The sequence below is a fragment of the Colobus angolensis genome, unplaced genomic scaffold, assembly GCF_000951035.1.
Source record: "Colobus angolensis palliatus isolate OR3802 unplaced genomic scaffold, Cang.pa_1.0 Scaffold434, whole genome shotgun sequence".
NCBI lineage: Eukaryota > Metazoa > Chordata > Mammalia > Primates > Cercopithecidae > Colobus > Colobus angolensis.
Window position 1 is genome coordinate 1017587 of NW_012117755.1, and position 17465 is coordinate 1035051.

General features: G+C 32.7%; 1 protein-coding gene across 1 annotated transcript in view; it reads left to right on the forward strand.

Annotated features, from left to right (window-relative positions):
• Positions 1-14452: 14452 nt before the first annotated feature.
• DMD (dystrophin) overlaps positions 14453-17465 on the forward strand; it is a 2170472-nt gene continuing 2167459 nt past the window's right edge. The window contains exon 1 of the mRNA XM_011957103.1: positions 14453-14678. Within this exon, the coding sequence (XP_011812493.1) occupies positions 14648-14678 (31 nt within the window). The 5' untranslated portion in view covers positions 14453-14647. The remainder of the gene's footprint in view (positions 14679-17465) is intronic.

Below are 17465 nucleotides of genomic sequence, written 5' to 3' on the forward strand. Positions count from 1 at the left end.
AACCACATTTTTCCTGCCCTCAGGCACTCCTTAATCTCTAGCAACCACTAGTATCTCTATGTGTATAATTTTATCATTTCAAAAGTGTTATATAAATGAAACCCCATATTATGTAGCTATTTAGGACTAGCCTTGTTCACTCAGCATAATTCTCTGGAGATTCTTCCAGATTTGTAATGTGCATCAACAATGTGTTCCTTTGTAGTACTGAGTAGTATTCCGTGGTATGAATATGTCAGTTTGATTAACCATTTGCCTGTTGAAGGACATCTGGGTTGTTTCCAGTTTCTGCCTATTACAAATAACAGCTGCTATGAAGACTCATGTACAGTTTTTTTATGAACAAATTTTCGATTGTCCGGGATTAATGCAATGGAATGAAATTTCTGGGCTGTGTGTTAGTTATATGTTTAGTTTTTTACAATGCACCAAACTTTTACAGAGTACCCTTACCATTTCATGTTCCCACCAACAATATGTAAGTGATCTCATTTCTCTGCATTCTTGCCAGTGTTTGATGTTGTCACTATTTTTTAACTTAACCGTTCTAATATGCACATGGTTGTATCATATTGTGGTTTTAGTTGGCATTTCTGTGAATTTTTTAACTTAGCCATTCTACTATGCACAGAGTTATATCATATGGAGTTTTTATTTCGAATTTCCCTAATGGCCGATGATGTTGAACATCTTTTCATAAGCTTATTTACCATCTATGTATTGTCTTTGGTGAAATGTCTCCATGTCTTTTGCCCATTTTTCTAATGGATTTTTTGTGTTTCTGTTTTGTTTTACTTTTGGATTACATGAATTCTTCATCTAGTCTAGATACTAGTACATGGTCAGATATATGGTTTGCAGGTATTTTTCTCGATGTGCAGCTTGTCTCTTCATCCTCTTGGCAGCGTCTTTCTCAGAGCAAAATTTAAAAATTTCGTATGTCAAATTTATCAAATTGTTTCTTTTAAGGCACACGATTTTAATGTCAAATCTAAGAACTCCTCCTAGCCTTTGATCCTGAAGACTCTCCTATATGTTTTTGTAAAATATTTATTGTTTTGTGTTTTACGTTTAAATACGTCATCTATTTGTATTTAATTTTGTATAAGATGTGAAGTTATGTCAAGGTTCTTTCTCTTCTTTTTTCTTTCCATTATTTTTGTCCACTTGTTCTAGCACCCATGTATTGAAAAGACTATCTTTGCTCCACTGAATTATTTTGCACCTGTGTCAAAATCAGTTGAGCATATTTTTGTGGGTGTATTTCTGAAGTCTCTACTCTGTTCCATTAATCTGTGTGTCTGTCCCAACACCAACACCACACTATCTTGATTACTGTAGCTATTTAATAAGTCTTCGGTCTGGTAGACTTATTTCTCTTATTTCATTCTTCCTTTTCAACATTGTTTTAGCTATTCTAAATCCATTGCCTTTTCACATAAATTTTAGAGTGATCTTTCCTACACCTAAATCCCAAAAATATTGCAGAGATTTTGATAAAAATTGTGTAAAATGTATAACAGTTTGGGTAAAATTGACATTACTGTGTTGAATCTCTCAATCCACGAACACAATATATTTATTCATTAATTTAGATGTTCTATGATTTACTTCTAAAACTTTTTTTGCTTTCACCATGGAAGTACATGTCTTGTTAGATTTATATTTAATTTTTGTGACATAGTAAAATATACTATATTTTAAATTTCCATGTCCATATGTTCATTATTAATTCACAGAATGCACCTGATTTTTAATAGACTTTATTTTTGGAGAAGCTTTAGGTTCACAGCAAAATTGAAAGACAGAGATTTCCCATCTACCCATTGTGCTCACATGAGCATGGCCTCTCCCATTATTAATAACTCTCACCAGAGTGGTACATTTGTTACAATAAATGAACCTACATCAACACATCATTATAATTCAGATCCGTAGGTTCCATTAGAGTTTACTCTTGTTGTTGTGTTTTCTATGTATTTGGAAAAATTTATAGTGACGTGTATCCACTATGATAGTATCATACAGAGTAGTTTCACTGACCTAAAATATTTGTGCTCTGCCTAGTCATGCCTCCCTGCCAACTAACCCCTGGCAATCACTGATATTTTTACTATCTTCATAATGTTACCTTTCCTGGATGTCATATAGTTGGAATCCTACAGTATATAGAAGCATTTTCAGATTGGTTTCCTTCAATTAGAAATAGGCATTTAAGTTTCCTTAGTGTATTTTCATGTCTTGATAGCTCATTTCTTTTTAGCATCTATAGTCTGAATGTACCAGTTTATTTATCCATTCACCTACTGAAGAACATCTTGTTTCCAAGTTCAGGCAATTATGAATAAAGCTGCTATAAACATCCATCTGCAGGTTTTTATGCGGACATAAGTTTTCAGCTCATTTGGGTAAATACCAAAGAGTTTAATTACTTGATCACATAGCAAGAGTATGTTTAGTTTTGTAAAAAATCCTCAAACTGATTTCCAGTGGTTCTACAAGTTTACATTCTCACAAGCAATGAACAAGAGTTCCTATTACTCCGTATCTTCATCAGCACTGGGTGGTGTCAGTGTTCTGAGTTTTGGCCATTCTAAGAGGTATGTAGTAGCATCACATTGTTGTTTTAATTTGCAATTTTCTGATGACATATGATGTGGAGCATCTTTTCATATGCCTGTTTCCCATCTGTATATCTTCTTTGGTGAGTTATCTGTTAAGGTATTTTGCCCATTTTTAAAATAGAGTAGTTTGTTTTCTTATTGTTGATTTTTAATAGTTCTTTGCATATTTTGGATAACAGTCCTTTAACTGATATGTCTTTTGTAAATATTCTCTCCTATTCTGTGGCTTGTCTTTACATTCTTTTGACAATGTCTTTTGCGGTGTAGAATTTTTTTAATATTAACGGGGTCCTGCTTATCAATTATTTCTTGCATAGGTCATGTCTTTGGTGTTATATCTAAAAAGTCATCACCAGACCCATATCGATTTTCTCCTATGTTATCTTCTGTGGTTTTTATACTTTTGCATTTTACATTTAAGTTTCTGATCCATTTTGAGTTAATGTTTGTGAAAAGTATAAAGTCTGTGTCTAGATCACTGTTTTGCATGTGGATGCCTAGTTGTTCCAGCACCATTTATTGAAAAGGTTGTCTTTGCTCCATTATCAAACATCAGTCAGTTGACTATATTTATGTAGGTTTATTCCTGGGTTCTCTATTCTTTTCCATTGATCTATTCTTTTGCCAATAAGACACTGTCTTGGTTACTAAAGTCTTGAAGTAGAGCAGTCTCAATCCTCTGACTTTGTGCTTGTCCTTCAATATTGTTTTTGTTTGTTTGTTTGTTTGTTTGAAATGGAGTCTCTCTCTGTCACCCAGGCTGGAGTGCAATGGCATAATCTCGGCTCATTGCAATCTCCACCTCCTGGGTTCAAGCAATTCTCTCATTTCAGCCTCCCAAGTAGCTGGGATTACAGGCACCTGCCACCACTCCCAGGTAATTTTTGTATTTTTAGTACAGACGGGACTTCACCATGTTGGCCAGGCTGGTCTCATACTCCTGACCTCAAGTGATCTGCCCACCTCAGCCTCCCAAAGTGCTGGGATTACAGGTGTGAGCCACCACATCCAGCCCTTGAATATTGTTTTGGCTATTCAAGGTTTCTTGCCTTTCCATATCATTTTTAGAATCTCTTTGTTAATATCTGCAAAATAACGGCTGAGATTTTGATTGAGATTGCATTACATTGAGTCTATAGATCAATTTGAGAGTAACCGACATATTAACAATATTGAGCCTTCCTATCCATGAATGTGGATTATCTTCTGTGATTTCTTTCATCAGAGGGTTGCAGTTTTCCTCATATAGATATGGTATGTATTTTGCTAGTTTTAGATCTAAGTATTTAATTTGTAGGGGGTGCTAATGTAAATGGTTACAATCAATTTTGGTTTATCTTGCATCCTGCTACCTTGATGAATTCACTTATTAATAATTTCTGGGAGATTATTTATAGATACCTTGGAAATTTTTTTTCATGCCATCTACATATAAGGGACTATTTTATGTCTTCCTTTCCTGTCTGTATGTATTGATTTACTTGTCTTGCCTCATTGCACTGGCTAGAACTTTTAGCAGTATGTTGAATAAGAGTGGTGAGTGTGTACATTCATGCCTTGTTCACAATATTAAGGGGAAAGCATTTAATACTTCACTATTAAGTATGAAGTTAGCTGTAGGGTTATATAGATGTTGTTTATTAAGTTGAGGAAATTCTCCTTTAGTCCTATTTCTCAGACACATTGTTTCAAGATTAGATATATTAGTTTGTCAAATGCTTTTAGTACATTTATTGATAAAATTGTGTGATTTTTTCCTCTATACCTGTTAATATGGTAAATTGTAGTGACTGATTTTCAAATATCGAGCCAGATTTACATCCTGGAAATAAACCCCAAGTGAACCATTAGTACATTGCTGAATTTTATGTGCTGAAATTTTATTAATAAATTTTACATTAATATTTGTAAGGAATATGGATGTATAGTTTTCTTCTTTTGTACTGTTTTTCTGGCTTGGACTCAACATATATACTCAGAATTGTTGTCTTCCCCTCCATACTCTGGAAAAGAATATGTAGAATTGGTGTTAATTTTTCACAAGTTTGGCATATTTTTCCAATGCATTTGTAGAAGTTTGTTTTTGTAGAAGTTTTTAAATTATGAGTTATATTTCCTTAATAGTTATACTAATTGTCTAGTATATCCAAATTACTATTAAATAGCCAAACTCTAGGCTATTGAAATTACCCACTTTATTGATTTACAGTATTTTGTGCCTTTTGAAGAATCAATCCATTTCATCTAAATTATTAAATACTTGTGCTAAGAATTGCTCATAGTAATCCCTTATTGTCTTTTTTTTTTTTGTATTTTCCAGGCCTGTAGTAATATCCCCTACTTCATTTCTGATACTGGTAACCTGTGTCCTCTCAATTTTTTCTTTATCGCTTAGCACGTTGTCAATTTTATTGACCTTTTTGAAAAAATAACTCTTTGTTGATGAATCTTCTTTACTGTTTTTCTGCTTTTATTTTCATTAGCTTTTACTCTTTATTATTTTCTTCTAGAGGTGAGAATTTTGATTATTGATTTGAGACTTTTCATCTTTTCTAGTATATGCATTTGGGAGCAGTTCTTTAAAACACATGCTTAATTTAACTTAAAGGACACTATTTTACAGTAGGCAGTACATATGGTGTTATCTTTAAAACCTGGTCTTGCTCTTAGGTACCTCCCTGAGACAAGAGTCTTCAAACTTATTCAAGTTCTTCAATTAGCAGGTCAATTAAAATGTCAACTTTTCTTTTAATATGCCCAAGGTATAATCTATTTGAGGGCAGGGACCTGAAGTTGTTAGCTCATATCGTTAATGTAGAAAATCTGGCCCTAATAAATGTTTCATAAATAAATATATGTTTATTCCATGGACAAGTTCCATTGTTTTAAATGACAATTTGTTGCTATGGTCATCCCATAGTACCAAGATTCATAATTTATTTTAGCATACACTTGCAAAGAGATTTGGTTTTCTACGCTCAAAAATTCAAACTTTATTTTAAATTTTATGATGATCTGGATCATAAATTTCTTTATTTCCCTCTCGTGCCTGTTTCCTTTTTTCCAACTGATATCATTAAACTCCTATTATACCCAATGTACTTTTGAGAGCTAAAGTTGTCAACATAATATAAATAGCAATTAATTCTTAATATCAAGAAGTTTACAGCTGAGTAGTAAAGGTGCATTCATATTGTTAGGCCCAACTACAAGTGGGAGTGAGGGGGAGCTAAAATAAAATCTTCATAAAGTAAATTTAAACAAAGCCCAGAAGAATGAGGGAGCATACAATACACAAAGGATAAAATACAAAGAAATTGCAAGTGGATATAATTTTATTCACACAACAAAATGACAAGCAATAGTGATGAAGTAACTAAAAAGGAAGACACAACTGTTTTGATGGAGCTTGCCTTCTATCAGGTAAGAAACACCTCAACCATATACCCAATTTATTTATCACACACGCAAAAAGGGAGTAAAGCTGCATGCTCAGAAAACATGTATGATGAATTTTTGAAATAATCTGAGATATAATAGTAGGAAAGCACATAACATAACTCAAGGAAGTTCAGAGATGTAATGTAGGGTTGAAAATGAAGGCAAGGGCTACATTGCATAGGATCTATTCATCCTTGATCATATTTTCTACAAGGTGTCACACTAGCACTGAGTATCCTTCCACGACTGAAATGGTAGGGGTGAGCCTGTTTGCTAAAAATTCTTCTGTTGTGTTAGTGGCAGTGGCTCCACTCCTCACTACCACACCCATTTTGCAATTCTCTGCCCTGTTTTTTGCCCTGGAAATCTTATTTCTTCATTTGTATCACCAACACCTCTTGTGCACTAACTTTCAGGAAATCATGTAACACCAGCTGGAGATCAGAGGGAAAGGAAAAAAAAGGTTTGGATACTTGTGTTCCACTTCACATATGGCTCACTAAGGTCCTAGCAGTGTCTGTCCTTTTCTGTTGTTATTCTAACATCATTCCTTCACCTTGACATATTAGGCCTGGAAGTAGAAACAAATTGCCTCTGTTGCTGCTTCCTAGGTGACTCATCATCCCTTATTTGTTCTCATCAGCCTTCCTATATGTTTGTCCATAGTTCTTTCACTGAATTATTTTCTGTTAAATGCTTTTGAATCTGCCACCTATATTTCCTGCCAGGATCTTCACTAATACAGAATAAGAGATACAACTATTAAAACATGTTACTGATTCTCAGCTCACTAGCATCAATGCATTTACTTTCTTTGTACTCATAATACCTTTCTTACATGCAGAAATCTTTTAAAATCTTCATTAATCCCTATACATTTACCTCATAAAATGGTTGGGAATCAATCCGTAAAGTAAGGAGTTATTATTTTCACAGCACAGGCAAATTAGTTTTGAATTTTGCTTATATTTGATCTTGACTCTGTAGATAGTACTGATATGTAGTACCAAGTCCTGAAATCAAATCATTATGCGAATGTCATGGGCTTCATTGTTTATGGAAATGTGAGTTAAGATCTATTCTCACTTTTATGAGTTGTAGCTTTTTTTTTTGTCCAGTGGAAAAAGAAATCTGAACGTTTAAAAATGAACTCACAAGGTTCCAGATATCCATTTACTAATTTTAATGGGAATTAAAATGGTGTCAAGTAAAATTTATTTACACACACACACAAATCTCTAAAGTATCAATCATAGGTGGAGTGGGGAACCCGGACCTTCATTCCCACCTGACAATAAGGCAGCACACTTCTACCTCTATCTTCCACCAGAACAGTCAGAAGGGGACTAGCTAAAATAGATTTAAATAAGATCCAGAGTCTGATAATGTAATATCCCAGATGCCAAAAAAGAAAACCTCAACTGGAATGAAAAAAGATAGTAGTCACTTATGCTGACATGACAAAGATGGTGGAATTATCTAGCAAGGATATTAAAGTAGCCATCCTGAAAATTGTTGAGTAAGCTATTTAAAACATTTTGCAACAAATAAAAAAATGGGAAAAGTCAGAAAGAAATAGAAGGCATAGAACAACATGGTGTTTTAGAGCTAAAAATATCATAATCAAAAAAAAGTTCTATAAATGGTGTCAACAGTAGAATGGAAGTGAGGAGACAGGGGAAATCTGTGTGCAGAAAGATAGGACAATAGAAATTACACAGTCTTAACAAGAAGAAAAATAAAACGATTTTTAAAATAAAAATATTCTCAGTATCCTGTGGGATTATAATAAAAGATCTATGGTTTATGCCATCAGAGTTTCAAAAAGGGAGGGTGTTGCTGAACAAGTACTCAAGCACATAATGATTGAAAAATACCAAATTTTTACAAAACTTAAAATACAAGACCCTCCAGATTCAAGGAGCTGAGTAAGCAGGATAAACCCAAGGAAACCCACGCTTAGACATATCATAGTCAAATGCCTGAAAACTAGTTATATTTTTTTAAAAAAGTCTTAAAAACAGTGAAAGAGAAAAGATACTTTATCTATAGGCAAAAAAGTTCAAATGACAGAGGATTTCTTATGTGAAACCATGAAAGCCGGAAGGAAGAAGTATGACATTTTTCAAGTGATGAAAGGAAAGAACTGTCAACTTCCAGAAAAAGAAGAGGAGGCAACACTTCCAAATGTACTTTATGAGAAATAAGTATTTTGACAATAAAACCAAGTAAGCACAGCAGAAAAGTCAACAAATTACAGACCAATAAAACTCATGGATATAGAGACAAAAAGTCCTTAACAAATTTTTACACATTATATTAAGAAGCTAAAGAAGAATGATCACTTGATCATATCAACTGATGGAGGGGAAAAAATGTTTGACAAAATTCAATACCCCATTTATGATAAAAGCTCTCAGAAAACTAACAATGGAGGAGAACGTCCTTAACTTGGAAAAGAATAACTACAAAAATCTTATAGCTAACACTGTAATAATGATGAAAGAATTTACACCTTTCTTCCTAATATTAGGATTAAGGCAAAGACGGTTGCTTTTAGCCCTACTATTATTCATAGTATTGGAAGTTTTAGCCTGAGCAAAAATGCAAGAAAAGTAGATAAAAGCATACAAATCAGGAAGGAAAAGTCATACTGTCTCTATTTGCAGTTGTTACGATTATCTATGTAAAATCCCAGGTATTCTACAAAGTTACTCTTAGAAAAGATGAGTTTGTTAAGGTGTTAGGCTACAAGATCAACTTATAAAAGTCAATTGCTAATCAATGAATATGAAGTTTCATTTATATAAGATGAATAAGTTCTAGAGATCTGCTGTACAACATTGTGTCTATAGGTAACAATACAGCATTATAATGTAAAAATCTATTCATTGGGTAGATCTCATATTAAATCCTCTTATCACAGTAAAATAATTATTAAAAGTTAATTGTATTTTTGTACACAAGCAGTGAACTACTGAAACCCAAAATTTTTCACATAATATCTTGCAGTCACTCCAAAACAATGAAATACTTACGAATCTAATGAAACACTTACAAGATCTGTATACTACAAACTAAAAAGCTAAGGAAATAATTCAAAGACTTAAATAAACAGAGATACATACTGTATTAATGGAATTGGAGGATATAACATAGTAAATATATCAATTCTTCCAAAATTAATCTGTAGTTTGAATGCAATTCCTATCGAAATATGAGTAAAACATTTTTGTCTATTTGGACATCCTCCAAATTTCTTGAATTCTATTTGTCTTATTTTTTCTGGTCCTAGTGCCTATAAACTAGCCCATAAACTAGCATGTTTTCCCATTGGACTTAACTAAAGGGATTTTTTTAAAACACCTAAGAAATACATGCCTTATAATATGGGTAACATTTCAACCAATGTGGATCACTGTGGAAAAAGGAAGTAGAAATGATCCAGAATGACTTTTCCCTAATCAATAAATTTGTGAATTTTTATACAAGTATATTACCTAATAGGCCTGTTTCTTTTTAAATTATTTGTCCTGTGAAGCTGCATTAATCATAATGCTTGGAATTATGTTAAATAATCAAATAAGTTGGGAAAATAGCCCTGCACTTCCAAAGTAATATAAAATAATGTCTTTAGGTTTCCAATTATTTAAGAATTAACTCTGTGTTCACTCTTACGTTTACCATATTCAGTTCTTTCTAATTAATATGCCATCTATTTAATAACATGAGGATGACTGGTTAATGTTGGAATATAATCATGGGCCAGTCTTTATTTTACAACATGTATCATCTAAGTGTAGGCAAAAAAAGTAGTTTAAAAAATGTGTATGAGTTCAATGTAATACAAATTATGCTTTACATTTTTGAAAAATGTATGTCTAATTAATTCATCTGTAAACAATTGTAATTTTATTAAAATTTTTAAAAAGTAATTTCAACTTTCATTTGGAAGTGAAGTACATGTTCAGGAGTTTGTTACAAGGCCATATTGTGTGATGTGGAGGTTTGGGGTACTGATGATCCAGTCACCCAGGTAGTGAGCATTGTACCCAATAGGTAGTTTTTCAGCCCACACTCCCTTCCCTCCGTTCCCTCTCTAGTAGTCCCCGGTATGGATTGTTCCCATCTTTATGTCCACTGTGTACTCAATGTTTTGCTCCCATTTATAAGTGAGAGCATGCAATATTTTGTTTTCTGTTCCTGTGTTAATTTGCTTAGGATAATGGCCTCCAGCTGCATTCATCTTGCTGCAAAGGACGTGATTGCATTCTTTTTTATGACTGTGCAGCTAACCAAGGAGATGAAAGAACTATACAAGGAGAACTACAAAACACTGCTGAAAAAAATCAGAGACAACACAAATAAATGCAAAAACATTTCATGTTCTTGGATTGGAAGAATAAATATTGTTAAAATGGCCATACTGCCCAAAGCAATTTACAGATTCAATGCTAATCTTATCAAACTACCAACGTCATTTTTCATTTTTCATTTTCATTAGAAAAACTATTCCAAATTTGTATGGAACCAAAAGAGCCCATACAACCAAAGCAATCTTAAGCTAAAATAGTAAAACAAGAGGCATCACACTACCTGACTTCAAACTATACTATAAGCCTACAGTAACCAAAACAGCATGGTACTGGTACAAAAACAGACCATAGACCAATGGAACAGAATGGAGAACCCAGAAATAAAGCCACACACTTATAACTGTCTGATCTTTGACAAAGTCAACAAAAGTAAGCAATGGGGAAAGGACTTCCTATTCAATAAATGGTGCTGGGAAAACTGACTGGCCATGTGCAGAAGATTGAAACCGGACCACTACTTTCCATTATATACAAAAATCAAGTGACGATGGATTAAAGGTTTAAATGTAAGACCTCATACTGTAAAAAAATCCTAGAAGAAAACCTGGGAAGTACCCTTTTTTACATTGGTCTTGGCAAAGAATTTATGACTAAGTCCCCAAAAGCCATTGCAACAAAAACAAAAATTGACAAGTGGGACTTGACTAAGCCAAAGAGCTTCTGCAAAGCAAAAGAAACTATCAACAAAGTAAATAGACAAAGAATGGGAGAAAATATTTACAAAATATGCATCTGATAAAGGCCTAGTTTTCAGAATCTATAAGAAACTTAAATCTACAAACAAAAAGCAAATACATTCATTAAAAATGGACAAAGTATATGAACAGACACTTTTTTTTTGAGACAGGGTCTTGCTCTTAGTCCAGGCTGAAGTGCAGTGGCACTCCTTCTCTTAAAAAAATGAAAGTTTCTTAAAAAGCAAAACAGGAAAAGAACTGGTTTTGGAAACTCTGCTGTTTTCCTTTTTTTGTGCAATCACATGCATAACAGTAGTGCCATTAAATTAGAAATATGAATATATCTAATCACAATACAAAGCACTGTGTAAAAAAGCTGAGTATGATGAGATAAAGATAACCTAAATATTGGACATACATACTATGTTAATGAATTCAAGGAATCGATGTTGTAAAAACATCAATTCTTCCAAAATTGATTCATGATTTTAATACAATTCCTATCAAAATTCTACCTGAAAGATATTCTGTAGATAGATCTGTACATCTATTTGTAGATAACCTTATTCTAAAATTTATATGGTAAATTATAACCACACTCTTGGGCATTAATCTAGAGAAATGAAAAATTAAAAACTACATGATTGTTTTGCAGCTTTTTTGTAGTGGCCAAACCCTGGAAACAACGAAAATATCCCACGGTATGTGAATAGTTAAAGTAACCGTAGCACATCCATGCCATGAACTACTACTCAGCAATAAAAGGAAATAAGCTATCGATGACAACTTAAATGGATCTCAAGTACATAATGCCGAAACCCAATCTCAAAAGGTTACATACCGAATCATTGCATTTATCTAATATTCTTAAAATGACAAAATTATAGTGATGGAGAACAAATGGATTGGTGCCAGGCTTTAGGGACGTTTAGGGAGGGTGACTGGTGTGACTATAAAGGGGTAGCATGCGGCAGATCTCTGTGGTGATGAAACAGGTGTTTATTTGTTGAAGTTGAGGTTACACAAATCTGTGATGAAATAGAAATGTGTATATACATATCAATGTCAGTTTCCTGGTTTTGATGTTGAATTGTAGTTATTGTAGTTAATCTTTGGAAGAAACCAGGTGAAGGGTACATGGGATCTTTATATACTATCTCTGCAAATTCCTGTGAATCTATGAGTATTTGAAAATAACAAGTTAAAATAAATTTTTAAAAATTCTGACAGTTATCAAAAATGGAAATTTGAGCAAGTTCTTTTATTATGGGTCTAATAAGACCCACCAGATATAGTTATTCTGAGGACTAAAGGAGAAAGATAAGTGATTAAGGGACACAAGAAAGTACTGTGGTGACACAGTCTGAACTGGAATTCATTATGTTTGGTCTAAATTTTATTTTATGTGCCTTTCGCTTTTCCAGTTATAGTAAGCATATATTTCCATCTGGATTATAAAATCTTAAGGGAAGTATATGCATTCCACACAACGCAGAAATCATTACAGGTGCCAAATAAATTCTGATTATCAACTAAGGCTGAATGGCAATTAAATGTATCTGAGGGCATTCAGATCTATCAGGATTTGGTGCTTTAGATATTACCCAGGACACATCTTTGTTACATTTAGAATCACAGTTGTTTTTAGAAACATACACTTTAGGGTTTCTCAAAGTTGACCATGCATTAGAATCACCGGTAAAACACAGAGTTCTGTGTCCCAACCCCAGAATTTCTGACTTTTGAGGTCTCGTGTCAACTTGCATTTCTCAGAAGTTCCCATGTGATACTGATGTTGGCTTGGGACTGACAAACTGTATTCATGCCTTGGCCTAAACAAGGGTTTATGTTTGTAGAAAACTCACAGTACAAGATATAAAGGGGACTTATACTCTGGGCAATATTGTACCTCATAGCATAGAGGGACACTGATGCTAACATGTAGACTTAGAGCCAAATCAGCCCCACAACAATTGTTTTCATTTTTTTCATGTTGTTTTATGAAAATTTTGCTTATATGCATATTTAGACAACCACACAGAGGAAAGGAGGTGACCTAAGGAAAAGAATGTTTTCAGTTAAAATTAGGCCTTATGTTTTATCTCATACACGTTTTGCTGGGGAAAATAGCCATGTTATAACAATAATATTCTAAAACACAAAATGTATAATTAACCATTACGGTAAACATCACAGTCTGACTCAATAATTTTTCTTATTTTTATCTATTACTCATTTCAGTCGCAAGCAGTTGAATGTTTGACATAGAAAAATGAGTCTGTCACTTTAACAAATGGTACAATAAAAACACTCAAACAAAAATTTTAGTAGGGATTATTATAACTATAAAAAGAATATTTTTCTTTTAAAAATGCTACCGATGTTTTCTATCAATTTGGGGCTCGCCTGTTGCATAAAAGTAGTAAGGAACAAGATGAAGAAGACTTCTATTGGCAAAGAATGATTTACATGCTGAATGACATAATATAACTGCATTCACTTAATACAGAAAAAAAAGCCTGTATTCAGAACCATTAAATGATCATTAACTCAATATCTAAGAAAATGGTGTTTAAGAATTGGCACCAGAGAAATGGAAGAAGGAATAATTTGTTAGTAAAGAAGTTTTACCATAATTCACAACTGAAATTTAGGATTTGAGAAAAATGTCTTTGCTCCATTATAAGAATATTCTTTATTTTAGCAGGAAAACATGTCCCACGAGACCTACACACACATTCTGCCTTCAGAATTCAGTTGCTGTGTTCTGCTGCTGCTTCTCTTATTCAGACTGTTGGCATCATCAATACATGACTTTTGCAATCAAAAATCCCAAGGGGAAAAAATAACTTTGGTAGGCAGTGGATACATAACAAATGCATAGATTATTCTGGGCATTTCTTTTTATTCGGTAGAGTGAAATTTTTGGTGTTGTTGAGAAGATAAAAAAGGCATTTAAAAGTCAATTTTAAATCAGGATTTTCTGCTCTGTTATAAATTCACATGAAAGTTACAGAAAATATTATTATGGTTTTGTACTGAATAGTTTTTGTGTTTGGAAGGCTTTAAAAGCTAGTACTATGTCCACTGTGCTATTCTGGTTTGGATATTAATCAGAACACAGTTGAGCATTATTTGAATTCACAGAGCTTGCCATGCTGGAAGCACAACCTTATATGTAGTGACCATGGACAGTCCTATTATGGGAAACCAACTTGAGAGAGAAGGCGGGTCACTTGCTTGTGCGCAGGTCCTGGAATTTGAAATATCCAGGGGCCTCTACAGAATCCTGGCATCAGTTACTGTGTTGACTCACTCAGTGTTGGGATCACTCACTTTCCCCCTTCGGGACTCACATCTTAGAGGCAATTACCTTCAGAGAAAAACGAATAGGAAAAACTGAAGTGTTATTTTTTTTAAAGCTGCTGAAGTTTGTTGGTTTCTCATTGTTTTTAAGCCTACTGGAGCAATAAAATTTGAAGAACTTTTACCAGATTTTTAATCGCTGCCTTGATATACCCTTTTCAAAATGCTTTGGTGGGAAGAAGTAGAGGACTGTTGTAAGTACAAAGTAACTAAAAATGTATTTTACTGTGGCATAATGTTTAGTTTGTGACAAGCTCACTAATTAGGTAGATTGATTTTAAATTATCACAGTAGTTTGCAAAGAAGCATAAATGTTATATATACTGCATTTATATATGTATTTATTCAGGAATATATATTTTCCATTGGGAAAACTTTTCAATAGAAATTGAGTTTTTAAGTTTTTCTTTGCAGAAGAATTAAACACATGATTTCTTGATTAATAAACCACTGCAGTAATGGAATATGCAGAATGTCATTTGATTATAACAGATTATTTTGATTGCTGTGAGATAGTTTGTATAGCTCAGTTATTATTTTGACTAGTTGATACTTCTGTATTTAGTAACAGTTACATAAAGGTTACTGACCTGACATATATTCTCAATTGAACTAACTACTGTATAGGAACTACATGGAGGCCTGAAAGTTAGGAAAAGTTTCTCTGACATATCATGGAGAAAATAAAGTATAAAATGAGTTGGGACGGATAATTGAAGGATGTGAAAAGTATTGATAAAGATTTAATTGTAATGTTGCTGTCTCACATTTACTATTTCAAATGCTCTTCTCTATAGCATACCATGATAATTATTTCAAATAATGATGTGATCTATGCTATCAAATGATCAGATGATCTCTTGGGAAAACAACATACAAACTTGAGGAACTCCTAATTATATTTAGTAGTAAATTATATTTCGTAGATGTTTCAAGTCTATTATGAGCTAGCTTTTCAGTTCAATTTTTTAGTTTGTCTTTCATATAGAAATACAACTATTTTGTTTATTTTTAAGAAAGTCATGATGACTACTGAAGGATTTAAAAATGGACTGTGGCACAACAGTAAAAATAATATATGATAAGGACTGTGTGTCCCAAAAAGATGGGAGTTTATCTCTTCCCCACCCGTCTTTGACTTGTGGAGTATAGTTATTCTAAAATAGATATGAGAGTGATGCCTATAATTAAGAATGAAAAAATAAGTCTCTCCAAATAAGTTATGTTCCACAACTACTAAAAAAAAAAAGGCAGAAGTTTTACCACTGTGAAAAATTTGTGGAAATAAGTTAACATTGTCCATGTATTGAGTCACATTAAAAGCTACCAGATTTTATAATACAACATTTACTTACATTGTTTGCTTGCTTCATAAATTTCTTTTGGTGAGTATCATCATTGCTTTTAGATTGAAAAACTATTATATTTACTATCATTACAAAAATATGCATGGCATATATCTGTTGTTTGCAATATACACATATACACATATTTTTATTTGTCATTTTTATTTCTTTGATATATGTAATATAAATACTATCAAAATCACTAGTGATTATATATATATATATATATTCTACATAATTAACAACATATACCAGTATATAGAGCAATTTTGAAAGAATATATGCAATTCTGCTGGAATGAAGCAAGGTAAACCTATACTCTGCTTTGTCATAGATAGTTGAAAAACTTTCAGTTCTTAGAATGTGAAGGAAGGTAATTTTTTTGGGACATGTCCTGTAGGATTTCTTCACACTGCATTTAAAAAATCATCAAGTAATGCCTATGCAACATGACAATGAGTTTGTTAAGGAAAATGGAGATACACTCAGGGCTATATTATACATTAAATTTTGTTATTTGACAATATACTACTATTTGGATATTTGACATTTGAATCTGGTTTGTAAATTTGCCTTAGTTTGAAAAACTTACAAAAGTACATTTTGTTTTTTAAACAGAATAGTTACTCTGTAAAAGAGATCACTGTATTGTCAAACACATTGTATTGTTTATTCTAAACTTTAAAAAAGACTACAAAGTGTTTTATGCATAATTACATTATTTAAGGGGAAAAAGGTGTTGGTTGACACTTCTAGCTAGACAGTACTGAATTGCAAATTCATCATTTGGGCAGAGATATTAATACAGCTTCCTCTTTATTCCTATAGCATTCATTTGAAATCCCTGTACTCCATGTCATTTGCTACATATGAAACAAATTGTCAAGTTTTTAACCACTTGTGTAGTTTAATAAAAGAGATTAAAATCATTGTCTTGGAAACATCAGGTGTTTTTCAAAATTCTATTTTATTATCTTTCATCAAATTTTTATCTCAAGAGTAAAACAAAGTGATTTCCCAAACTTTCCTTCTCCTTCCACTTTCTATTGTAATATTTTCCTAACTTATTAAAAATGATTTATCATACTCTTTCATCAATTTATTCTTTATTTCATCACACATATGAGAAATACAGTATTTTGGTAGGAGTATATATGTTTATATATATGCACATTGATATGCATTCAAATCACAGGGTATTAAGTTTCCTAAGAGGGTCTAATTAGAAATTAACCTTTAAAGATAATTTTCTGTCCATTTTTCTAAATTTCCTATTTTAAACACACATCAGTTTTTAAGGAATTGACAAATGAGACTAATGTACGTTCCCTGTCTCACAACACAGAACAAACCAGGAAGAAAGGATTTATGGGGCCTGAGGTTATACAATTGGGGGTGCTATTTTAAGAAAAATAATACAAAATTAGATACAGCCTTGGGAGGGGCCCCTCATGTAAGTCTTTAATATTTTCTTGGGAAATCACCTCTGTATGAAGAGAAGTGTTGAGATTTAATCTTTTCCCAGTTACATATTAAAATAAAATTGATGCTAGTTATATTTCTTTAGAGCGTTTATTATTTCTCAAAGACAACCTTTTATTTAATGCAGATTAGAGAGTTAAAAGAATTTATAAT